The sequence below is a fragment of the Triplophysa rosa genome, linkage group LG6 (assembly GCF_024868665.1).
Source record: "Triplophysa rosa linkage group LG6, Trosa_1v2, whole genome shotgun sequence".
In the NCBI taxonomy this organism is placed as follows: Eukaryota; Metazoa; Chordata; class Actinopteri; order Cypriniformes; family Nemacheilidae; genus Triplophysa; species Triplophysa rosa.
The window spans coordinates 11,613,570-11,640,562 of record NC_079895.1 but is presented as its reverse complement, the minus strand read 5'-3'; the positions used below and the strand labels follow the sequence as shown (position 1 = coordinate 11,640,562).

Below are 26,993 nucleotides of genomic sequence, written 5' to 3'. Positions count from 1 at the left end.
ATTATAAATGCGGTGCCAGGGGGTTCACAAGCAGCACTAAGAGGCAATGTCAGACAAAGAACGGGCAGAGAGAGAGAGGCGAGGGGGTGAATCGCAAAACTGTTATTAGCAAATGTGGCCGCAGTCCAAGTTAGACACAAAGGGGAAATTATCGGCAATCTCAGAGTCAGTTTTTCCCGTTTCTGCTCCCTGCTTGGATAATAAAGTCGACACATTATCTAAACTAATGTGTTTATGTCTCCACCCGCATCTAACAAAACAGTTTTCTCTCTCTCTATTTTTTGGGGTTAAAATTATGATGATTTTTTGCTCATACAAATAGATTTTAATTAAAGCATTTTGGCTTTCATCACATGTCGTTTGAAGTTCTACCTCTTGATGCAAAACCGATCTCTCTCCTGCACTTCTCTCTCTTGCTCTATCTACACAGCATGCGCTGATGACTAATTAGCCACTCAAACGACCCAGCAAAGAGAGGCTCTTTATTCAGTTAATTTGCTGATGGGAAGCCTAAGTGTGTGTGTGTGTATTAGTGTGTATCTGTGTGCTGTATAGTGACTAAGAACAACACTTGAGTTAAAAGTGTGAGTTTTTTTACTTTTCAAACCAAAACGGGTTTACAGTCTGTTTGTAAGTTCTAGTGATGCCATGGTTGATTCACATATTGGCGCTTTAAAGAACCTACTGTAGGTTAACTGATGGTATATAGCAATGTATTCATCTGAAGAACCTTTAAATGGATAGTTCACCCGGAAATGGAAATTCTGTCATCGTTTACTCACCCTTTTGTCATTTCAAACCTCTATGACTTTCTTTCCTCTGCAGAACACAGAAGAAGATATTTAAAAGAATGTTGGTGCCTGAACAACGGTGGTACCCATTCACTTGCATTGGTTTTGTGTCCATACAGTAGAAGTGAATGGGTACCGCCATTGTTGGGCTACCCAAATTCTTTAAAATATCTTCTTTTGTGTTCTGCGGGAGAAGGAAAGTCATACAGGTTTGAAATGACAAATGATGACAGAATTAATTCATTTTTTGGGTGAACTATCCCTTTAAAGCTGCAACCCGTAACTTTTTTGGTTAAAAATATACAGTTTCTAAACAAGTACATAAAAAAATCAGTGTTCAAAACTGGCAATGGTAAGCTTATAATAATGATTTATGTGTCAGGTACAATTTAGCAGGATTTTAGGTCATTTGACTTCAACCCGTGTTAAGCTAACTATGTAACCTGTATGTAACCTGTATTTTGTTTAACACCGCGATGATTTTGAGGCAAAAGTTACAGAATGAACCAATAATCTTTCTAGCTAGCTCAAGAACCCTGTATAGTTAAAATATTTTTTTTTAGTGTACATTACACACAAAATTTAACAGGTTACTCGACTTTTCCCATAAACCATAAAACTGTTCTAAGCTCTGGCCATGTTTTGCTTAATAGAGCACAAGCGTTGTCAATGATCTGGTGATAAAATCTGTCCATAATGTGCTATCATTCCCTCCCCTGCAGTCTTCATAACAATATCCCGGGTTGCTGCGGCTCCAGCATGGCCATTATCTCTTACACATCCTGCAGACCATAACCATTTGCCTGTAAGATGGGAGCTATGTCCTTTCTTCATTTATTTGAAGGGCTTTTCGGCCTGTTTACACACTATGACATTCATTTATCTATATATTTTGGGTATTTTTGAGGGAGGACGACAGGGACGTGCCGTGTCTGCTGCACGATTACCTCAGTAATGACACAACAATTACCCATGAACCCTCTGAGAATTCTTCTGCCATCAACCTTAGGAAACGTTTCAAACTCTATAGGCCATAAGGGCCTCCCTCTAGGATGTCTCTGTCCATACACTGAGACGAAGAGACAGAGCCGTCTGTAATTTTGCAGTCAGATGCATATTCTATCTGTCCCAATGACACATAAACCATCATCACAGCAGGGTGGACATCAGAGTCATCTGAGGCCCTCACCGCCCCGGATAGGATTTCACGGATCTTGCGTGCCTTTTCAGCTGAGGTCTCTGTTTGCTTCTTGCACCTCACTGGCTGGGCTAAGGGAGGGGAGCTGTCACTGCTGTCCAGGTGCTGGAGTGTAGGGGGTGAGTGATGGTGGGGTGGCTGACAGGGGTCCGGGGAGGAGCGTGGAAGAAAACAGCTGTCACGCACACGGCTGCAGCCTGAATCTCTTCACTTTATCTACTGTCATCGCCCCATCCCCCTGCACCCCCGCCCTGGGACTCCTGACATTTAGACAATACAGTTACAGCATGAGCTTGTACACTGTTTGTGATTTACTGTGGACCTCAGTGTGTGTGTCTGTTTTCGAGGGCTGGTGTAGTGCGTGTTGCGGTTGTTCAATTGATAAGTGGCAATAAAACCAATGAACTACAATCTCTTACAAGCGGACTTCCTAACAAAAGCATGAAAAAGAGTCCCAATAAAGCAGTTAATAGCCAACAAAAAGGCTCTTATGTGAAAAGTAAACATCATAGTGGTACAATGCTGAGTGGCTACCGCACCTTTCTTTGATCTCATTTTCGATGCTCCCCATCAAAGCGAGCCCAGTCAATAAACGCCCACTACCAGCGGAGTCTCACAAAAGAGATGTCAGCAACTTGTTAAGAGTCTATGGAGACATACTCGCATCTGAAAACATTGCCCGCACCTTCCCAGAACCTCAATCTCACTTAACTGCAACATTTTGACAACAAACGATCCATGTGGCTGGCACCTGTGAAAATATATATACGTTTGCGGCGCACCAAAAAGTTCAACTAAAGAGAGAAAACATTGGGATAACCCTACGCAAATAAAGGACATCCAACTGCTTCCACTGGTCTCCCTGAACCCTCGATCCACTTCTAGCATGGTGTAGTACCACAACCTACAGCAGACTTTTACCCTTGGCCCCCTCCTTATGAAATTTTAATCAGCGGTCTGTGATGGAGTGACTTTTTGTAGACTCTCCTGCTGTGTAATAGCCGTCCTCTTTCCCTGGTTCTGCACCTGTGTCATCCCTCCCTATCCCCTCGTGTGTCCACCTCCCCCTTTTAGCCAAATCGCCGGGGTTCCACGGACACATCCACACACAAATGGTTTCTAACGCGGTGAGGCAATTAGCGCCCAGACGCCACTCACCGGCCCCCTCCGCCCATCTCGGCCTAGTCAGTTTGAAAACATTACCGAACGAACGGATGGCATGGACACATGCGGAAGATAAATGCTAACAGCTGTTAGCGGAGCCAGGACAGATATGCTCTTTTAATTTGGGTGGATAATTTAATCCCATTTCCCTTGGCCCTCGGCCGCTGGTGCGGTGGATGGAAACGACTCGTTCCTGGTCGTTTGTCAAATCGGAGGCCCTGTCCCCGTCATGCTGCATTTGTTTTGGATAAAAGCGTCTGCCAAATGCATAAATGTAAATGTTGTTTGTGAGGGAAAAATGAAACCTTGTTTTATACAGTAGCTACACTCTGTGAGATGTAAATGATGCTAGTAGCAATTTGTTACGCTTTAAGACAAAGGACACGAGGGGAGACGTTTTACTCTTAGCAGGCTACGAATCCACTTTTGAACATTTCAGGGCATTTTTACGCATTTAATATCATACGCTTTCAGCTTATCTTTGTGTTTGAGCAGCAGAGAGCGATCCAGAAAATTGTGTAATTTTAGTAAAAAGTATGATGCTCAGCCGCCACGGCTAAACCATTTTTCACTCTTCTATGACACACTAATGACCACCTGCCACCGATTTCTTCTCTGCCGCTTTTGCTGCATGGCTAAGGAGGAAGCCGAGATGGGTTATATGGATCGGAGCTGAATGTCTGTCATGTTAAAAATTATCCATTTAAAGATCTCTGTAATATCCTGCCTCTGCCAAAACAGACACAAACCCCCACAGGAAAACAATGCAGTGTTGTGTGGTGAAATTAAAATGTGCATCCTCCGAGTTGTGATATAAATTACGAAAAACTCACTGAGGATGGTATCCTATTAGTATGTTGGCAAAACTGGACACTCGGTGACGAATGGGCCCCTGCAAATAAGCCCGAGGCTCTGGCAACCGTGCTGCCTGAACATTCTCAGGGCCAAATTTACTTAGTAGCTTTTTAGCGGAAGTACCTCTGCCCCAGATGCCTCTGGAGAGAATACAAGTATTGTTTTTTTTGTCCTGCATTTACATATAGGTTTCATTATTGTTGTGGTTGCCTGGGAACCAGATGATATTTAAATCCCTCGTGTACATCTGCAAATGTAACTCGCATTGTGACTGAGGTATTCTCCACAGAAGCCTCATTTCTGATGGGTTTATATTGCAAATGCAGCCTTCACAGGCTTGTTCACGTTGTTCACCATCTCGGCGTTGCACTGCGTATGACACGACTTGATTGCAAACAAGTCCCTTTTTATATCAAAGCCACATCATCTCAAATTGGAAGTAATTTCTCACCGTGAACATGCTCTACTCTGAATGCTGTCGATATGCTGAGTAAAGCTTAGCTTCAGTCTGTATATTCTTTGATGGAAAATCAAAGCATTAGCCTCTGGGGCACAATAGCTTTAGCGTGGCAGGTCTTACGATATAGACGAATACTAATGTTTTTTTCTGTTTAGTGGTCTGTGTGCCTGCCAAACCTCTGAATGAGTGGGTGTGTGTTATGTAATGACTGCCATGCCTAATATGAGCACATTGGCTGCAGTTTGAACCATAATGTCTTGAATATCTGTGTACCAAACTTGACCTTGGGTAATATGTACTTAGAGTAATTGAATCATTGGCCCGATACCAATTCCCCTTTTTTATCTGGTGATATTTAAGACAAATCTGACAGGGGCAGTCGTGTCAAAGTAATATTTTAGGGAGTCAAACATGCTTTTAGTAATGCGCTCTGGAACTATGGGTCTGAAAGCAAAGAAACCAAGAGTAATCATGGTAAGTTCAGTTCATCACAGTTCTGTGACCCCGAACAAAACATATGGTATCTGTGCTACTCAGTTCTCTGTTTATCAAGTCTGGTTGACATCTATTATGTTTCAGCTCTTGGACTATTATATATTGATGAAGAAAACGTGTCGAGTCATTCTCCTTCTGTTTGTTACTCTTGTTATCTGATGTTTTTCCTCTTCATAGCTTTGTTCACATCTGTTCAGGAAGAATATTACGTGACTCCACTGAGAAAGTGATTTTGATGTCCCTCATCTAGACCAGTGGTTCTCAAACTGGGGGCCCCCAAGATGGATCCAGGAGGGCCACAGATTTTGTGGCATTTTATGAAATATAGAAATTTATCATAGATTTTATGCAATCAAACATCAGAAAAATGACACCACCAACCAAACGAATGGAGGTTCCAGCATTGTATAACTGAATGTTTTTGGTTTAATTAAAATTCTAAGTTTAAGATTATACGTCTTTATATGGGGGGCCGCAAAGCAATGCACGTAACACAAAGGGACCTTACAACAAAAAAGTTTGAGAACCACTGATCTAGACGACACGAAAAGCACCATGAAAATGTAATATGGCAAGTATGACTCCACCGTAGGCTTGCACGGTGAAATCTGTTTGAATTAGTGTTAGTGAAAAATGTTCTAGTAAACTTTAGTATTTACTAAAGTAAACTTTAGTAAAATTCCTAGTGTTTTTGAGTCTTACTATAGTAAAAATTAACGTATACTTCAGTATTTGCTACAACTTATCAAATTACTATAGTTAATACTAAAAATAACGTAGTGTGCAGTATAATAAAGTTTAGTATAGTAAATACAAAATGTTTCATTTAGATCTATCTGTTGAGGAAATTAGGTGTATTTTGTAGATTATAACTATGAATATGACACAGATCCGCGATACTACTTGGTATCGTGATACTTCCGCTGGTATAGTATCGTAAGATATGTTTATGGTACCGTGACAACCCTACTCCACCGTACATAATGGTTGAACAGAGCTTTTTTTAGAACGGCTAAGCGTGGCTCTGGGTTTCAGATTAGTGTCGACTCCATGTACTCATTACCGTGTGTCAATATTTACAATCTCACACAAAGCTAATTACACGTTGACCGTGTAATGCGATTTGCAAATTTGTTTTGAAATCCTCATCCTTTCCCTGCCCTCCATTTTCCTTCCTAGTCTTGGTTCTTGCTTTTCCAGCTGCGCGTTGTGAGGGAGGCCCGTCTCTCCTTGGCTGGTAAACACAGAGCAGCTCCTGTGGGAAATGGGAGGAAACAGACGAACAGGAACTCGGCCAGAGATGAGCACAACAGGATTGGCAGCTGTTTCCATGGCAGCCACATTGTTGGGTTTTACATTTTGAAAAGACAGCAGGACACGAGCTTGGGCTGTTATTGTGTGCCGTCTGTATCAGAAAGAGGCATTTCACATCCTGGTTCTATCATCGAGGGCTAGAGGAATGTGAATGCATCCTGGGGAAGCATTTCGGTTTAAAAATGCCCAAGTAACTGGCCAAATATTGTATTTCTTTGCACTAAATAGAGAGGTTTCAGTCATAACAGTCAGTCGATGGAAGTAATCGAACTCTGTTTGGTGAGACAAATAAAAGGTAATGAAAGCATTTGGCAGATTCGTCACTCAGCGGGGGAGTGCGGGCTAGAAAAGCAATTTATTAGCCATAGGTGTGAAAGTTGTGCTTGAGTTTATGCAGGTTGACAGCTCTTGGCAGAACATTAGGACCTTGTTCGGGTTCGTGATATAACGGAGACAGCTTTATTATGACATGAACACTCGTGAGGTCAGCTAATACAGGCCTCTTCAGGAAAAACAGGTATGCACCCCTGGCCATCCACTCCATCAAAACATTTCGGAATGTTACCGAGCCATTTCTCTATGGACACGTGGCCCATTTCCCTACAATGCAGTGAGAGCGAGCGTGCGTGTAATGTGGAACAAAGAGCAGTGCTAATCATGCGAGATAACAAGCAAACATTATCTGTACACTGTACCCTTAGAGGCAGGATTACTTGGGATGATAGATGGATGATACTGCCGGTAAAGAACAAGAACAATGAAATCTTATTAAAAGCATTATGACAGCCTTGGCACCAAATATCAGCCGGCCTGCATTGGTTTGTATTAAATAATGCTAACATATAGAGTGGAACATATAATAATTTCACAGCTAAGTGTTGCCTTGTAAAAACCCTGGGTCACTCATACAGCACTGAATAAGTGAATAATTACATATGATACTGCATTTCAATTAGGGGACAGGACACGGACAGTAGGGTAGCCATTAGTTAAATGCATGTCAGAGAGGTCACTTTTTTTCTTTTTACAAGTTATTCTCTAAAATTGTATCTTGAGTTGATAATTGATGAAAATCCCTGGATAATTCTGATAATTGTATTTACTTAACACTTTACCATATTTCTTTTCTTTTAAAGAAGAGAAAGCGGAAAAAAACATGTTTTATGTTTTTCCACATTGTAGAATACATCATAGAAAAATGTTATTATCTAGCACCATTAAATTGTAAAATCAAATGCTGGTAACACTTTACATTATATTCTCTCTTGTTTATGTTTGTAGAAATTATATATGTTTTGTTTGTGGGTGTGATTTCATACTTAGCAGTTATTTTGGGGGGATTACGACCCACAAAAATGTCTCCGAAATGAGCGTTAAAAATCACACATTGACTCTTTGACAGCCCTAGACTGTGTAAACAACAAATACAAGGAAGCAGCCACCCCTTTTAAAATCAAAAATGCTCTCTACCAATCAATCATTTTGTGCCTTTAAATATGCTGACATCCGGCTGGTAGACGTGTCTTTGGAGGGCAAGGTTTTACAGAGAGGGCATTGTTGAATTTAGCGGAATTAAACAGTTCTAACGTCAAACTGAATCAATGCATTTATTGGCATTCGAATGCAACAATATTTAATTCAATAGTTGAATACAATTTATTCTCTAACTCCTTTGAGACCAGACTCTTTATACACAGGCCTGGCACAGCATCACTGTCACATCTCATCAAAGCTAATGAGAGACTGACTTCAAGTTTAGGGGAGACCTTCAATAATTTAGGATTGACAGTGAAAGACAGTGTCTACCGTCTTCTCCATCTGCATCCAGCCGCACAAGAGGACTTTAAGTCTGACATGGTGCAGCTGCAGCTAATGAATACCTCCATTTAAAGATGGAGGCGGCGGCTTGGGTGCCAATCAGCTTTTGGATGTGCTTGTTTGGGGCTGCTAGTAGATGATTTTTGTGTACATAAACACAGTTTTAGCTCTAAAAGTATTGTGGGACTACATTAACAAACGTCTAGAAAGGGACAGAAGCTGTGAAGGAACAAAAAACCTACTACTGCCTCTCTCTATAACTTCATCAGCAAATGATTTTAGAGGGCATAATGTGACCTTGATCGTGTACTCAGATGTATGGTCACAATTAACTTCCATCTTAAAAACCTTGTCAGGAACACCTTATACATTTTTAGTGGGGAGCAGGGGACAAATTGGTTAGGAGAAGTAGTGATGTTGTGATATGCGTCTGGTTAAAGGAATAGTTCACCCAAAAAGGAAAATTCTGTCATCATTTACTCGCCCTCTTTTTATTTCAAATCCGTATGACTTTATTTCTTCTGCAGAACATAAAAGGAGATATTTTGAAGAATATTGGTAATCGAACAACGGCGGGTACCCATTGACTTGCATTGGTTTTGTGTCCGTACAGTAGAAGTAAATGGGTACCGCCGTTGTTTGATTACCAACATTCTTCAAAATATATTCTTTTGTGTTCTGCAGAAGAAAGAAATTTTTACAGATTTGAAATGACAGGAGGGTGGGTAAAGGACGACAGAATTTAAGCATTTAATGAACAAATTTGTACTGTTTACAGGTTCATGTTAAGCACAACTTCAACCAGATTGTTTGTCAGATTACAGCATATGTAAATATGTGGTAAATGTGTAAATACCATTTATGTTTTGATATTTTTTATGTGAAAGGTTAATGAATTGTTAACATATACTAGGAGAAAATAAACGAAAGCACCACAACTGATTGTTCAATATGACACTCTTTTACAAACAAATCTTAATCATCCCTTCCAGATATGCCAAAAAGAATCACGCTCAGTGAAATGATACTGTAATGAGACAAGCGCAATAGAATGGATAAAAGAGGAAGTGAATAGTCCTCCCCGAAGATGTGCCAAACGGGGGATAATCCCACTGACAAAAGCAGTAAGACTGCAGGCTGGTAAGAGGCAAGCTGAGCTCCAGAAAACCGTTCTTCGTCTTCCTTTAACTGGATTTGCGGAGCCACGCTGCTGTTTATCTGTGTACAGGGTCGGCTAATGGCCACTGGCTGGCGGCACTGGGGTAATCTAATCAGGATACAGCGATTTTCATTAAACCGCTCGGGCGGGATTATTCCCCGTCACAAGCCGATTGAAAGGGGACATTTTTAAATGGGGTTAACAGCTTGTTATAAGATTGGGGAGTCCAAGTAAGGGATACTAGTGATGGGGATGGGGTTCTCTATTGTGTTAGATGCCCAGCTAATCTTCATTACTCAATGCTAAGAGAATGCCACATGGGTGGGGGGATACAACACATGGAGACAAAAGAGAACACGGAGGAAGAACTGGAGGAAACAAAAGGAAGCTGGCCAGCAAAGAGGACCATGTGAAGTGGGGGCTGAGCAAGGGGGCGTTTTGTTTCAGAAGATGCATGGCCCTTTGGGTATTGTATAGAGAGCTCCCGTTACATACCATACTGTAACAGGCGAGAGACATGACTAATAGGCCAAGATCTCAAAGGGAGTCAATTTCAGCTGGAAGCCCATTATCAAGCACTGGTAAAGGTCTATACCCCTAGGAGACTTAAACAGGGGTCTTTATTTCACCAAGATGTAACGGTGGATTGGCTCACATTATTAGAAGTTTAATAAATCATTCTGTCCATTAAATGACATTTCACTCAAATGATGTGCCATTGACCTCATATTAACATCAAAACTGTTTTGGTACTATGTTTCAGCTGGCTTCAGACACCAAGGCCCTCAGGTTTGCCATGTGAGTCTCTACGTTGTCTGCTCTACTCTGTCCCAGTCAGCGAACCAGCATTACTCCTATCCCACTGTGGGGACTATCAGTCAGGCTTCCCTGCTTTCTCTTCTCTACTCTTCTGGTGTGTCACATAAAACCACTGAAACAGCACATCTAGACAAGAAACAGCAGGGGAGATGTGTAGAGGCCAGTCTTATTCAACGGTCACAAAGTCAGTATTGGCGACTGTCAGATAAATGGGTTCTTAATAAGATAGAAGTGTCTTTAAAAAAAACAGTAACGAATCATTCAATGTTGCGCTTCGTTTGCTGTGATCTCAAAGCATGAAACCCCAAAACCGGTGTTACCAAGCTTGGTCTCCAGTGTGTTTCCTGATGCTATATATAACTCGGAGTGACTCTTTGTAATAAACCACAGGATGTGAGATACAGGGACAACGTAACAGCATTCGCAAGGATTCCTCTCGGAGGGGAAACACTATGTGTGTCCCAGCATCCTGTCCCATGCGAGTAGCGTGCACGATGGCTCAGCCAGCCAGCTGAAAGGAAATGAAATAGGAAATTGCATAGATGGGAGGCAGAGGTTCATACTTTGTTGTAAATGCTGTGACTTGAAGCAGAGAGAAGTTATGTAACCCCGCTAGGCCCCCACGCTTTGGCCAGAAAATTTGTCTGGGCCAATCTTTTTGTGCGTGCTTATCGGCAGGATTGCAGCCAGAGTCAGTGTGGACTAGCATAGGCATGTTAGCCTGAGGGGCATGGATACGGTAACCTGACCAATCTCCAATTTATCCCCTGAATCAGTAGTGGACAAAAGCAGTTATGATAACAGGAATTCGTACCCCCCTCCCAATCTGGCAGCTGCCCCACCAGTCTTTGTGCTGCGGGGATTTTTCACGCACGAAAGGCTCCAAAACAAAATGAAGAATGTAGATTAGCAAAGCCGCTTAAAAAATTAAACAACTTGCTCGAGCCTGTTCGCAAGGCTCACCTCCAAGAGATAGCAAAGCTGGCCGTTTCTGGTTTGTGTGATAACTTGCTGCAAGGATTTCCAACCCAATTTCTCAGTGCCAGGATAGGCATCCCAGTTAATTGCCATCGCTCACTTAAGTCAACGTAAATGGCTTTTTCATCCCTGCATCTGTCCTCTTTATAATTATCCTGCAGTGTGGTAATTACACAGACTCCGCACAACTGGTATTTTATGGGACAACAAACTCCTTTGCTCTTTTCTACTCTCCGTTTCCCCTGTTTGCGTGTGAGAGACGGGTAAACACAAATTCTGCCTTTAAAAGCCTGTCTCCAGGCCCATTTACAAAAATCACTGTATTGCTATTTGCTAAATGCTTTGCGAGAATATAAGCAGGAGTGATGAGAATGTTGTCTGTCATGAGTGGAGAGTTAGGGCTTTGAAGACGGCAATAAAAATCGCATAAGCAATCTCACAGAGAGCCTGCTACAACGTTTCACGCTTGCAGTGAAGTTGTTGCCTCTATCTAGATATTTAGAACTACAAGGAATACTCATTACTGAAGCTAACAGGGTAATTTACAATTAAACAAAAGCCTCACAAAGCTTTTGAAAAACTGGCTAAAAGCGTACATCTTTCATAGACACCTCTAATCAAATGTCTGCTTTACTGATACAACCTTTGATCTGATACTGCGTCTGCGTGTGCTCAGAATATGAAATCACAAGCTGCCGCTGTTTTGTGAGGTCTCCATCCTTGCAGGCTGTGCTGTTTTCTCCACGTGGCTATCGGCCCAGCTCATCTCTCTAACAACAGACACAAAGCCCTGCCACTCTGCCAGTGAGCCATAAATGGACTGAGGTGGGTGGAGGGAGGGAGCATTTGATCATGAACTGATGCATAAAAGCTTTTTGTGAGGCATGAAACCACAGTCCACTAGTTGGGGATGGTGACAATTTTTAGCGATGATGAAACTACGGTTGGGTGGACTTACTGTCTTTTTAAGTTTATAATGCTTTTGACAAGTAAGTCTTATGATCTTAGCACTGCTTGTGGGTTATGAACATATTAAACCGTAATCTCTGCACCGATTTTCTTCTGTTTTATCAGTGCCGTACTCTAAAACCTCCAACTACTATCTCTTTCAGCGTCTATCGTTCATGCGTGCAGGCACGCAAACAAAGACACCTACGCAAATCCAGCCCACATACTCCCAGCGAAAAAATGACCTCATCCTCCACAATATCCCTCCTCCCTGCACTCTGGTGCAGCTGGGCCGAGAGTGAGGTCACCTGAGACGACGAGGGCCCGCCCCCTTTGACTCACTCTCACATAGCCTTTTACTGCGATGGCACTTTGAACCCAATTACCAGCATCTGACAAGGCTGCTACAGTGACATAAAAAGGAAACCTAACAGGGACTTGATGAATGCCTTTGCAGTCTATTAATTCCTGACTACGACGGAAGCTGTGGACAGGGAGACCTTTGCCAAGAGTGCGTAGAGAATGCGGGCATCCAGAGTTGCACTCGACTGCGTCTAACTTTGAGATCTCCCTCTAATGTGCTCACCCAAGAGTTCAGCTTTTTGAAGTCACCATGCTCACAGACGGGGTGGGATGGCTGAATGGCGGGTACCCCTGCTGCCATCGCACCTGTTTGCGCGGCGGGGGGCCCAGCGCAGGAGCTCCGGTATCACACCTTGCCAGAATTCCTCTGGCCTCCCTCTTGTTTCCGCCGATTATCACAAGGTTACAAACACAATGACAGCATCATTGCTAGGAAAAGGTAGCGACTCTGTGATGGATCGCAGGCATTACCTCATCATTTTACTGGAATCTACAGTGCAGTCGGGTGCATTTAGCACTTTGCATTTGACAAAGTGGGTGATCTCATCCTGAATATTGTAAAACACGAGATGAGTCACAGGCACTCAAAATGTAGAATTGAGCTGTTGGCCTGTCTGAGGATCGCCTGAGGGGGAGGGTGCTGAAAGAGCGGGAGTGTCAGCGTGATGCATACATTGGTGCAGAGAAGCCTTGTCTGGGGGGTGCGGAGAGTTGACTAGTCTCTGCTGGGTTTGCTCAGTGCAACGGCCCATGCTTAAAAGCAAACACATACACCGCCTGCTCCACTGAACCTAAGAGGGTAAGTGAGGTACCCAGTCGGCATCTCTTAATGTGTAGGGGTGCAGTATAGGCACACACACACATACCAGCACAATTCTTTAAACAATCCAAACTGCAACCTGGTATACTTATGTATACAACTATACATACACACAAACTGGCACTTTCATATAGACAAGCCCCCATTCCAATAGTGCCTGGCTATTCCCCCAGGTATTCCCGGCAACATCACAGATTAAAATAGCACCCGACCCACATAGCTGTACACTGGCTCAGCTTCCCTTTTAGAGAAGGCAGACTTACGTTCCCAAAGTCTTTGCTATCTTGATGGCAAGCATTTCACAAACCCTGTCATTTTTGCACCCTGGTTTTACAGCGTTTGCACCAGATGGTGAAAACGCTGTCATACCAGCCAGGTGCCTTGAGAAAGTGGTGCAAAAAGAAATCAGTAACACCCCAAAAACACCACAAAAATGAATGATCTCAGTCATCTGACTATTTTTATATTATGTCAAGATTTGAGGGTTGGGCCAAATGCTGCAAATTGTGTCTTTGTGTCTCTGCAAAAAACAAAGCGGGAATGTCTCAATGAGCAGGACAAATTCTCCAAGGTCGCCAGTCCTCAGCACATGACCCATTTAACAGAGCCATAACAAACTAGACTAAGAGCAGCACGCTTGTTCTGTCTCCTTCCCAAATGCACTCAGTGGGACTTGCAGTGCACAACCTTCAGGACGAAAGCCCATTTAGAGTTTAGTGTAGACGTGCTGGGGAGGTTATTATGTTTGTAGGGCAGCTCCAAATGCTTCTCATAAACATAAGATCTCAGTATTACTCTTTGAAATTAGATTTTTTAATAAAAGAGCAAAAGAACAAGCTGGTTGTCAAAATATGTCTGAAGAACATCCTTAACATTTTTTTAAATTGCATTATACTATTAGGATATATTTACAGGCTCTCTGAGGGACATCAATGGTTTATGTTTGGATTGAAGTGTTTCATGCCAGCAATAGTGAACAGGTGGGTCTCACAGCAGAGCTGTTCATAGTGGCCTTAAGCAGAGACAGCAGTGCCTGCAGATCTTTAGCCAGAGCTATATTGAGTGTACAGTATGGCACTTGGCACAATTTAGAGAGGGTCTGGCCTGCCTAAAATAAAAGGCTTAGAATAAAGCTTAAAAAACCAATATGGCGCCTGCACCAGCTTAGCAGCCATTACCAGGGGCTGTAACCAGAGTAACTGTAACAGTAAGGCTGTTCTGTTGATGAATGTAGAGGATGTTGGCAGTTGTCCATGTGGCGTAGTAACATTTGGGACAAGGGGAAGCAAAGGGGGGCCTGCGGGGGGAATAGTGGAGAACCCCATCGGTAAACAAGGGCTTGGTTTCCTCCAGTGAACTGGCAACAAATGTGGAGGAAATGGTGAGCGCTGTAAGCCTCGAAGACACCTTTTAACGGCACATTTAGAAACTCGCTTTCGAGGAGCGAAACCGCAAACTTACTCTGACAGTGTTTTCTAGCCTGCAGCGTGCGCCCGATGGGGTGGTCCTGCCTTCTGAACTGTGCTCAAAATCAGCTCTCTAGTGTGTTTGCGTCGAGCTTCTTTGCTCACTGGAGCAAATAGTCAGGCTTGTACGCTTTTCCACACCGTCAGGTTGGACACACCGGTCCTGTGTCCGGGTGCCAGAGGGGCATCTGCCCTTTTTATTTTCTCCCCATGTAATTACTGGGCATGACTGTTGGTGAGGTGGAAGGCAGAGAGATGTACAGAAAGCCCGCATAAGCGCCACATGCAGCATTAACCTCAAATGCACAAAGGTTTTGCAGATAGCATCCAAAAGTTTCCATAGAACATATAATGTGTTGATTTTGATTATTTTCGAAAATCATGATATGCCGTGTTCTGTCGTACAGCTTAATGTACAGCTCTGGACAAAATATGAGACCACTTAAAAAAAATCAGTTTTGCTGAATTAACTATTTATAGAAATGTGTTCATGTAAAACTATATTTTTAACATTTCCCCCAAATTCCAAATAAAAATAGTTTTTTGCAGAAAGTGAAAACTGGTCAAACAACAAAAAGATGCCATGTTTTAAGACCTTAAATACTACCTAGAATTTTATTTTTATTTTTAAACAACACAATACTAATATTTTACATGTATTTAATAAAAAATAATTTTGAATGGCTTTTAATAGAAAAATGATTTTGAATCACAGCTTTCATGCATTTTGGCATTCTCTCAGTCTTTCATTGCTGTTGGGTGACTGTGTTACTCCTGAGGTGTGTTTTTGTTGGAATTCAACAGACATGTGACTGGACTGAAATTGCCACAAAATCGTGTAGAAATGCTTATTTGGGGTGGTCTTTTGATTTTTTCCAGCATTATATAATGTAGATACACAGGAATTTATTTTTGATTTTCACTTTTCACAAAATATGTCATGCGAATGAAAAGCGGCAGCGACACAGTAAAAACTCTCGACCTTTGTGCAACCCAGCATTGTAGCTTTTTTACAAAAAAAAGTGTGCATTATGTAACAATACAATTCATTTGAAGGAGCCTTTAGAGTGTGTGAGAATGAAAGAGAGGGGATGAAAAGAATGAGCTAGTGGAAAGGCATAGTAACACTGGTCTGGCACAACAACAGTCTGGAGTCAGGCCAGGTCATGTGGCCACCAGAGAGAGGCACACAGATGATATGCAAATTTGCTAACACACACACACACAGTTGCACATGTTACAACTGTCCAAAATAATCCAGGTTCAGGACCAAACAAAAAGGCAAACTGGGCAAGATAATTTAGCCATTTTGTACAAATCTTTCACTTCATTTTGTCCCCCTTTGACACCGAAAAGTAAAACAAGATGTTGTCCCTTAGCAAATGCTTATTATTTCACCAATTGTACCCGGAGTTGTTTGTCAAAGTCACAAAGCATGCCCTATAGGCACATTAAACCTGCTGGAAAAGTACCTGTCTTCCAACATGTCCTTATTCATTGTATGTCAACACCACCAAAACAAACAATGAGCTCACCGCTCCTGTTTGGCAGCTTGACAACAGGTGTAGGGTGATCCAGACCCGAGTAACCTGCCACCCTGAAACCTAAACTTAAATCACACTCTCCACTACACAAAAGACTCCAGATTCCTCCAGAGAAAACAGATTATTCAAGTTTGATTTTGTAAGTATTGTTGCTTCTGTGTTTTCATATAAAGCGATCTTGACAATTTGATAGTGATGCACAGATATTTTGAGAAAGAGTAGTGATGTAATGCAACATTAGGTCATGTACTTTGAATGCTGTGGTTTTAAACAAAGTGACATTGCTTGAATTTTTATGTCGCAGGCTGTCTACATAACATTAGACCTCCTGACGGCAGTCTTGTGTGCGGACACTTCCATTCAGACAATGAGCAGTGAATTTCCAGAAGGCCAAAGAGATGCAAGTAATGTGTGGCACCATCGACACCCCTCTTCACATCAGGAGCACTTGAATAAACATGCAAGACATCTTTCCCCTCTCCTCTGCCTTCCTCTCCAACTCTTGCCTCTCTCTATTTCTTTATCTGTACATCGATAGCCTTCGGGGCTCCCTATAGCTGGTTTAGAATACACAAAATACCATTATTTATATTTCAGTCCTGCTGGTTTATGTAACTCACTCTTTTGCAGAATACACAGTGCTGCATTCTCAATCTGTGTTAAGGTACCATTGGCGATGAGGAAGTATTGATTTGCAGTCTGCTGTTTTTTTCGGGCTGGTGTGAAAGATATCATCAAGCTGTTAGTCAGAGTTTGTATGCGTGTGTGCACTTGCACTTAAAAAAAGTGGCCGGTTCCACTCGTCCTGTTAATCAAATCCTTGAGTGGCTAAACTGCCTCTCCATCGGGACTGAAGAGGGACACTAGGCCTCATGCATAAAGATGCATTCCAAACACTCATTTTTCTCTGTCTTTTACTCTCTCTGTCCAGCTAGCTGCTTGTCGTCTCTATGGGCCGATAGACCCTCGAGAAGCAGACGAATGACCCTCACCGTCCTCACCATCCACAAGCTCCTTAATCATGGCCCCAGAAAAGCCCTTGATCCCTAAATAACAAGACCACCTCCACTAGCAATCACTCGCAGACATGAGCATGTTGTTCATGGTACAAGCAGGAAAGTAGGCTGTTCCGTTTGACATCTGTTATGGGGTTGAAAAACCTTAACCCTTTAGCCCCCCAAAAATTACATGATGTGTAAATATTTTAAAAGATTCATGCAAACAGTTTTCTAGGTTGCAGGTTGTTTTGCAGCACTATGTGAATCAGCAGCAGTTTCTTAAAGGCGGCATATGTAACCACGCTATTTTGTGCCCACAGGTAGACACACAATAAACACTCTTAGTAACTATAAACACGATCCATTGGCATTTCCTGGAAAAGGACTAGCAGGTTAACATTGTCAGTGTACATATTACAAACATCTCAGCAAATCAGTGTTTGTCTTTCCATCCTTAATTTATTCGCTTGCTAAGTGGTGACGTGAGGAATACAGTTTTCGGGTCCAAGCATCTATTCATTTCAAGCGGGGCTAGAGCTTAAACAGCTGTTTATGAGCACTGTTTACACTACAGTCACCAAGCTCATGGAATCTCCGACATCAATATTTGAATAAACGATCAAAAATAAATCGCTGACTGGCCATGTGGGATTTCGCTATGAAGAGAAAGGTTAAGATTGCGGTTTTCCAATAGTTTTACAGCTCGCCATGAGCGTATATTAACATTTTTTGTTGTTTGCCTATAGCATCTTTTTGAGCGACTGGACCCGGAAACAATATATGACTTTCTATATATGGTGCTTAACAAGCCCATATAATTTATTTGCAGGAGTGATCTCACCATTGATGCCTTGGTTTTGGCTGTCAAGAGAAATATAATTTGTCTAGTGAGGAGCTTGACGGAAGCTCTTCTCTGAAGTATTCACAAAGACTTAATGTTCTGCTCCTCCAGCTTATCAGAGTCTTATGTCCCTGACAGCATTTGTTCTACAGTTTTGTGTTTTATACTGCATTGTGTTTGCAAAGAATGCCACTGGTTCTCTCGTGACATTTTCAAGCGAGTCATTGTATTGGAAAAAAAGGTACAACTAATTAAAAAAACATTTAGAGTCCACTGATTTTTTTTAACAATGTTGCATACTTTTTTAAAGCAAGTTTTTCAGCACTTTGTAGGTTGTTTTCCCTGGAGATGCCAATTATCCTCACAGTTTCTCATTTCATCAAACCTGTGTTTGACTATTCAAAAACCTACCAACTGCCAGTTTGATGTCGTCTTTGATCCACCTCTAGCGCAGAGAATAAATTATAGAGCAATTGTAAAATTTCATGGTGAAAGATTTGGTAAACACAGCACATAGTGTGCATGAGGGTGCTCTTGGACTGTGTTTTAAACCTTAATGACCCTGCGAAAGCAGTTTCACTTTAATGTAAAGACTACAGAAGACTAGATAACTAAAAATCAGTTTAGTACAGCATTGCAGATTTCGGTATAATTTTCACAGCTAGTTGTTTATCATGTCATGTAAGCTTCTGTTTACAGCTTTTTTCTTTTAACAGAGATGGAATTCTGTATCACCCCACAAATGCAAAACACAGTAACTATGACAACACGAAAACAGAGAAAAATGGCTTCAAAGCATTCTAACAAATCCGCTGTGTAAACACAGATGCAATTTTCACACTTCAGATTCTCTGAATCTGAGCATTGTTGAGTCAAATCTGTTTGTCATGAGAGCGACATTATATTTTTCTGAAAATTTCTGAAAATGAATAGTTACTGTGTTTTGCCTTTGCACAGAATTATGTCAATGTTACATTGTTGTTTTTTATCTGAAGAAGCGTGTACAAATTGTATAGTAGAAGCCTCTTGCAAACATATCAGTTGAATGTGACAGAAAGTTTCCCGCTTCAAAGAAAGACCCTGTTAAGTCTGTACATGAAAGACCCTCCTGCACCCCAGTGCTGCCTCATTACTGTCACCTGTCTAAAGCCTGACTGATCCACTCCGTCTCAGTCTCCGGTAGAGAAAACCAACCTCGCTTTTGCTGCAGTTACTTACTCCCAACCACAGAACACCCCACATACAATCTGAATCTGAACAGGTAGGTGGGAAGATCAACACACCTTTCTTTTGTAATATCAGACCATGACTTGACAAAGACTCAAAGATCCAGACTTGGCTTTTGACCTCTCAGATCACTAAGGGGGCAGCGTACAGGCAGTGTCCAGAACAATGGGTTGGTTTATGATGTCACAATGATACCCACACAGTGGTGACTCATGCAGGGATCAGCTGCAAGTTACCAAGTGTTATTATGAAAGAGTTTCAGGGTAGTTGATTGACCATATAGGGCCAGTACTTTGTTATTTAATATTCCTTATGTCTTGCAAACTTTGAAAGACTGAACAATTGCTGTTTTAAATTCACCACGTTGCCAAGGTAACGTTATGTAACTGACTATTACAGATGATATTGAGGTTGTGTCAAAATTGCAAGAATGATTTGTGATAGTCCTGGAGGCAGTTAAAATGGATTAAACATAATAAACAAAACACCATATGCAGATATTATCCAGCAAGTGTATTTATGAATTTATAGCATCTAAGCTGTATATTTCCATTTCATAACTGGAAATGTATTTTTGTACAGATACATGTATGTATTTATACATTTATGTTTGTGTTTGCTTTCAGCTGGCCCTGCTAAAAATAAACAATCTTTATTTTTATGCCTTGTCCGGTGTTGCTGATCTTTGCCATTATCCACCTTATTTTTGGCGTAAATGTGGGTGCCGCCATCATTGAGCGGTTTGTGTTTAGACTTCCGGTGAGCCACTATAGCTAATGATGGTGTATTGCGAGTGAGACAAGTGTGCTGTTTTGACTGGCAAGTTAATATTTATTATGGAACCCAAAGGTACAAGCGTAATGTGTGCAGTTAGAGGTTGCCATAATAGCCGGTACAAACGCAAAAAATGTCAACAAAACATTTGCTTTGACCATAATACACGCACCAGAGCTGAATCTGGATGTCGCGCACCCTATGATCTGCATCCATCATTATTCATTAGCCTACTGGTTTCCCTTTCTCCTGGACAATCGTTTACTTCCGCGTTCAAAAATAAGGTGGATACGGGACAATCGATAATCCAGTGGAAACCAAATAGCTGACCTGGTCAATTAAGTTGTAAAAAGTTCAAATCAGCTTTAAGTCACTAATAGGATCACAAAGAGTGACAAGCACTTTCCATTGGGGGTCATCAACAGGATGTACCACCGACATAGTGACTAATGGAGTCTGTTGCCTGGTTCAGAGGGGGTCACTGAGGTCAAAGCTAAAGGATGGGAAGGAAGGTGACACTGCACACAAGCTTTCACGAATGCACTGCTTATCTTGATAAGATAACTTGTGACAGCTTATTTATCTTTAAGTGGGAGTACTTATATTTCAACGCATGCCTGAGCGTCAACATGTGCTGAAAGACCTGTTGTCACTTCAAAGAACGACTGGTATAACAGGTTTGAAATCGAATGCCAAGGTGTTTCAGTCAGTGTAAGGTCAGCAATGTGGACATCACTATTATAAAAAAGTGCAGGGGGATGTGGCAGGTATTCATTTGTGTCACCAAATCTGTATTGATACTAAGGTTTGCTTTTCATGAAGGATCCCATTTCTGGAACTTCCCCAAATGCAGTGAGACCAGAAAGAAGGGGCTTGATGGTTGCTGTCAGAAGATATACTGTGAGAAAGCAGCTGTGCTCCTCAGAGTATTACATAATGAACATTTCGGTGTTTGCAGCCTATAAGCCTGAATGTGTTCAGCTGGAGCGAGCTCAGCGTGGACATTCAAGGAGCACAATTAAAGAAAGGATGAAATCCTAAGCAAGCCAAATGCCTGGTTTTGAAGATAGGCTTAGGTGCTAGTTGGCTCTTGCGGTTAGGATTGGGTACTCAACAACCTTTGAAACAGACGGGACCAACTCAATGGAAATCCATTTTTAATGTTATCATGCGTGTACACTTCATCTACCACAGCCCCCACCCACCAACCCGACCATCCACGCCTTTGTTTCTAAAAGTTATTGGGCTGTGAAATGCAAAAACTCACAGCATAGAATATGCAAGCAGCGTGATTCATTATCTTGTCAAACTGGGCTTCTCTGGGACAGACCAAGCTCAACATTTGAGAGCCGCGCTGCCTTCGCCTCAGATTGCTGCCTGCAGCTTCTCTCTGGGGCTTATGTGACCCTCCTCAGACGTGCTCCAGTTCTACTGACTGTGACGTGTTTCTGTGGGTCAGTTGTCTGCCCTCCAGCTGCCAGCGAGATTCGAGAGTATACGTTTGCCACATTTCCCATTCTGTTTCTCAATCCCTAATGATATGCCATAAAAGCTATTGATAGAACTGAAAAAGAGCAGACTATTAGTCTCTTGTCTATCGCTGTTTTACAGTATTATCAGGGCAGCCAGGTCACATGGGTTTCGACTGCAAAACATAGTGGTCCTGAACTAGGCTCGGGATAGGCACGTAACAATCAGACCGTGCTTTTACAGCCCAAAGTCATTCAAGGTGGATGATTTGAATTACTGTTGGCAATGTAAAGTTTCAGAACAACACACTTGAGAAGAGAGCATCACTGCGAGGACAGGTCTGCCAAGCTTGGTAGGCAAAGAGATAGAGAGTGACCCATTTTCACCGTGGCCCACAAAAAGGCTTGCCTGTCACAAGACTAAACACCAATAAAGCCCGCGTGGCTGATGGAGGACAGATGGATAGATACAGACAAACAGACTCAGCCCCCCACCCCCGACCTGTCTCTAAGGTGATGCTTACTAATTGGCCAGGCATCCTTGACTGCCACTAATGGTGTTGTTTACTGCCTCCGTCTAATTCCCCAGGCCAATCCACCTGCTTTTCCAGCCTCCACCGAGGAGCGACGAGAGTCGTACGGCGTGGCACTGCTTAGGGAGGGGGGTGAAAGCCAACAGGGGCTCTCTTGTTGCGCAAACAGGCGCTCTTTGAATTAACCCCGCTTGCGGGTCACTGCCGAAATAATTCCTCCCTTCTGTGCCCTAAGATAGGCTGGCGAGCTGTGATTACAGCGAGCCGGCCGTTCTCTCTTTTCCTCTGTGTTTTTCTCTCTCTTCTTGACAGTGAAAGATAGCATCTTTGTCAAGTCGAGAGAGACGGTGCCAGCGGCCCGCGTCCCTTGTGGGGAATGCATGCAGTGCATGTCAGGCCCAGAGAGGACTTCATCACGGTTTGGCGGACAACCTCTTGCCATCCCCAAGCACATTGGCTCCTTCACCCTCCCTTCTGTGGGCCATGCTCCCCATCCCTGGTCTCAGGCTGAGCTCTGAAACTCAATTCACCCATATTGCATCCATTAAGGTCTGATTCATGCTCCACTCGCAAGGGGCCGAGCACAGCTATCCATCTTGTCTCTCGCTTAAAGGGTGCTGTTTACCTTCCACTGGCAGATCTAGGGCTTCGCTTTAAAACCAACCTGTAAAAGCATCAAATTTGAACCGTGATGTCACTCAGAAGAAAAGCTCTTATATTCGCCTGTCTACTAAACAATGTTTTTTTTTTCTCCGTGCTCGCTTTCTTGCCATCAAATCAGACTTTTATTGTTTCTTTTTTTAGGATGGTTGTCCCCCTCCTCTGCCGCTAGCTGAGACTGTCTCTGTTGTCTGCACCAGTGGCATATGAAAACATCTGCAGGTTGTGTCGTCGCACAACATGAGCTTGTTTCTTTATAAATGTTACAAGGCTGGTAAAACAAACTTAATCTGTCTTCGTTTCACTTCATAGAGCAGTAAGATATCAAAAGTATAATGAAAATTAACAAAAAAACGCACAACTTATCTCTCTCACTTTTGCGCTCTGTCGCAAGCACACAGCCAGATAAATGTAAAACAGCAGGCAAAATTTCAATCCCATGTGTGCTTGGACAGACAATTCACCACACTGCAGGGAACGAACGCCAGTACACCCACACACAAACCACCATTGTTTGATACAACCATAAAGCTTTAAGTTAATTTATCCCAGAATTAGCAGATAAACCAGACCTGTTTGTTTTCCTGCAGGACGAATATTTGTGTTCTAAGCAACGAGATGAGCAAATGCCAGATCTGCATTTTCCTTTTTACTCATGCCAGTGTGCCTGCATTTGCATTTGTGACCAGATAATCTCTGTGTTGGTTTAGAAGTGCTTGTGGGGGTAGATCTGTTTCAAGTTCACACATCAGCGATAACCACTCGCTGCATTTCCCTGCAGTTGAGCACATGGAATTGCAATGAGCTCGAGACAGCCGGTGCATGCGCGCAGAGACACGCATCGCCACATCAATTTCCAGAAGTCCTTTTATACCCCTTGGCCCTTAAATCATAAATCTTAGTATTAAATTGCAGCTGTTTTATTTACCTTATGTTCAAGCCCCCGGTGGTGTTATTACTGTAATCTGCTACTAGAAAACAATTATTGCCTAAAAACACAATGAATCCGATCTCTTGATTTGCAAGATCTATAAAAAAACTCATCACCTAAAATGTAACCCTGACACAGTGACTTATCTGTTCCAACATTTCTAAATCTTGTCATAAAAGATTGAAACATGAGCTACATGTAGCAAAAATGAAAAGCATTAATATGATCAGATATCAATTTAACCCCTTTACGATTGGCAAACAAAATTTGCTAGAAGATTTGTAGTTTGGATGCGTCCTCTTCACATCCACTCTGTCCTCACGCGCGCACCCTCGCGGCGGAGGTAATACATAGCCTAATGCATGACTATCGGGAACTGCTCCTAATATCGTCGGACTGAAAAACACGAAGTAATCTGACAGATGCGAATGCATTATTTAATAACAAGTCACCTATTGTTAGACGCACGCTTGTTTTCTCTTTTGCCAAATTACGTGCGCCTCAACAAATCGCCATTGAGTCAGTTACAAGTAGAAGATTCATGAATGATCTCGTTGTATGGAAATAAACGCGACTCTGACTCCGTCAATGGCATGTTTTACCCAAAGTATACAGCAAAAAAGACTTTACACAAGCGTATAATAGATTAAGAATCACTTTCAGTTTTATGCTAAATAATAACTGTAGTTATATTCACAGTGCACTGGCACTTCCATTACTGCAAGTGTGATAGCAGCCAAGAAGCGCAATAATCCAAAGAAAGGAAACTGTGTGTTTAAGCATCGCTCATCCACGCACACGCACAGTGTCAGTGAAGTGAAGTTGTAACGTAAACGTTCCCATAAGGTGCATGTGCGCGCATATTCTCTCACCTTATAAATAAGTGGTACAGTGAAACTAAACAAACGCGCAAACTCTCACCTGCTGCCAGTTCTCCTCCAGCGACGGCATCGCGGAGAAGTAGCCCGTGTCGTGCACCAGCTGAAGTTCCTGAAAAATACTGTAATTCGCCAACACGTCCATGTTGATGCTCGCAAGCAAGAGAGCAAGTTGCTTTGATCCTTAAGTATTATCGTTTATTCTCAGCCCACTGTCAAACGCACAAGAATGCTTGAAATCCTCAGCAAAGTGTATTTTAAAAGCTGCTGATTTTAGCAACGCGAACGCGCAATGTAAAAAAAGAAGAGAAAAAAATAAAAAAATCTTGTCACTTAATTGCAATCCCCGCGAACTCTCAGATCCTCAGCCTGGGAGTGGGATGCAAACTCGGTGACATGAATTGTCCACCTATTTCCGCATTGCCGAATTGCTCTGTCTCTTTTGCGCTATAAATTCCAGGTAGCCTTCTCTTGAATGCCGTGGATCACCAAGGCAAGTTGCTGGGCTCGCTGTCTCGCGAGCGAGAGGAAGCCAGGGAACTGAGGGGGAGTGGCTTTTTGTCAATCAATACCGTGCGTGACCATGTAAGGTAAATAGGGTTGATGATCTCACTGGCGTCCAAGTAAGGCGGCGCTTAAATGGACAAAAAGTAGGAGTCATATTTGAATATCATAGCGCGATTGGTAGAAAGCATCTGTCAATCGGGCCGTAGATGGCAGTGAAAGGTGAGCTATTTTTAGAGCGCTATATAGCAGCGCAGCAAGCTGGCTTCTATCATACAGCCGGAGAGAACGCGACAAACAGAAGTCCCTGTGATGTTGAAACGTGAAGCAAGTCTGCCTCTGTAAGAAGCCATTTCAGTCGGAAAGATTAGAGTAATAGTTACTCAACAACTGTCGATAAAGTTGCAAACAGTTTATTTCCGAATATTACTCTCGTTTTGTGACGAAAGATGGAGGGACGGGGGAATACTGGAAAAGTCTGCGAACATCCCAGATGTTTCACAAACACCGCGATTATAACGTTCACGGACAAAATAAATTCAGGGCTACTTTGAAGTCGTTTAAGACTTTTAGCACTTCAAATCACTTTCAGCTATTTTGATGGCGTTGCCTGTTGCAAAAAGCGTCTATAATGGTAACTGTTTCAGCAATTGATGGTATTGATTTACAGCGCTGTTCTTGTGTAAAGGGTAATTGATGTTTTTCACGTCTGTAGGCAAACCAGGAACTGTTCTAAAAGCAGTTTGTTCGTGAAATCCATAAACTCGTGCCAAACAATCAAATAAAGAATCTAATCTAAAAAAAAAATGTTTGTGTACATATTAATAGCTGACAGTAATTGCTTTGGTATGTCAGTTGGAGCACACTGGTTTTAATAAAAAGATGATTTTTTATAGATTATGAAAATGAGATTAACTGTAAAACCCAGCAAATTATCAAAATAAGAACAAAAAACTGAATTAATTAATGATAGTGGCTCACATGAATGAAGATGTAATTCTACATGACAAGTGTGTGAGATGAGCTTAACAGGCAAACAAATCCAATATCAGTTTATTGTTTTTATGGGTACATCACTATGTTAGCTATAGATACATCTTCCACAGACAGTTTCTGAATTTCTTACTTTAAACTAGCAGATTAATATACCAGACATTCAGTTAAATGAAGTCACCTAATTTTATTTCAGTAGACGTCTGCACACTGTATATTATACCGCATGCGTGACCTTAAGCTGCTGATGTAGTTTTATTTTAATTGCTGTTTGTTTTATTGAAATCCTTCATCATTACTTTTATTAATCAGACAGTTTCTGTTCAAATGAATGTGTGAGACATGACAAATCAATTAATATAATCTGTGGTTTTGGTGTGAGAAACTACCACGATGAACAAATTAAATTACGTTTCATAAACAAAACAAATGGTACATTCAATAATTTGTTTATTTATTTTGTGTGCGTAGAGTAAATGAAGGCAAAACAGGTTAACATTTAAAGCGATAGTTCATCCAAAAATTTAAATTCTGTCATGGATTACTCTCTACCCTCTAGTTATTTCAAATCTGCATACATTTCTTTGTTCTGGCGAACAGAGAAAGATATTTGGATGAATGCTTGTAACCAAATAGTTCTTGGCCACCGTTGACTACCATAGTAGGAAAGATTACAAGTGCCCCAGAACTCAAAATATCTTATTTTGTGTTCAACAGAACAAAAAAATTATACATTTTTCCTACTATATCAATGGGATCCAAGAATTTTAGAAAATTTAAGAGAATTTTACATTTATACAGATTTGGAAAAACTCGAAGGTGAGTAAATGATGACAGAATTTGTATTTTAGGGTGAACTATCCCTTTAACTTAAAAAACGATTGTATTATTTATAATTATGTTACATCCTCGTGTAAGGGTAAAGTTTTTAACATAGAAATTTAACTTTGCTTGAAATGATTTGCACCAACAATGCCACTAACCATCTTGTAT

General features: G+C 41.8%; 1 protein-coding gene across 1 annotated transcript in view; it reads right to left on the bottom strand.

Moving 5' to 3' along the window:
* The window catches only part of klf7b (Kruppel like factor 7b), a 40,033-nt gene extending 15,018 nt beyond the window's left edge, over positions 1-25,015 (bottom strand). Inside the window, exon 1 of the mRNA XM_057336369.1 lies at positions 24,547-25,015. Coding sequence (XP_057192352.1) covers positions 24,547-24,648 — 102 coding nt within the window. The 5' untranslated portion in view covers positions 24,649-25,015. The remainder of the gene's footprint in view (positions 1-24,546) is intronic.
* Positions 25,016-26,993: the final 1,978 nt, after the last annotated feature.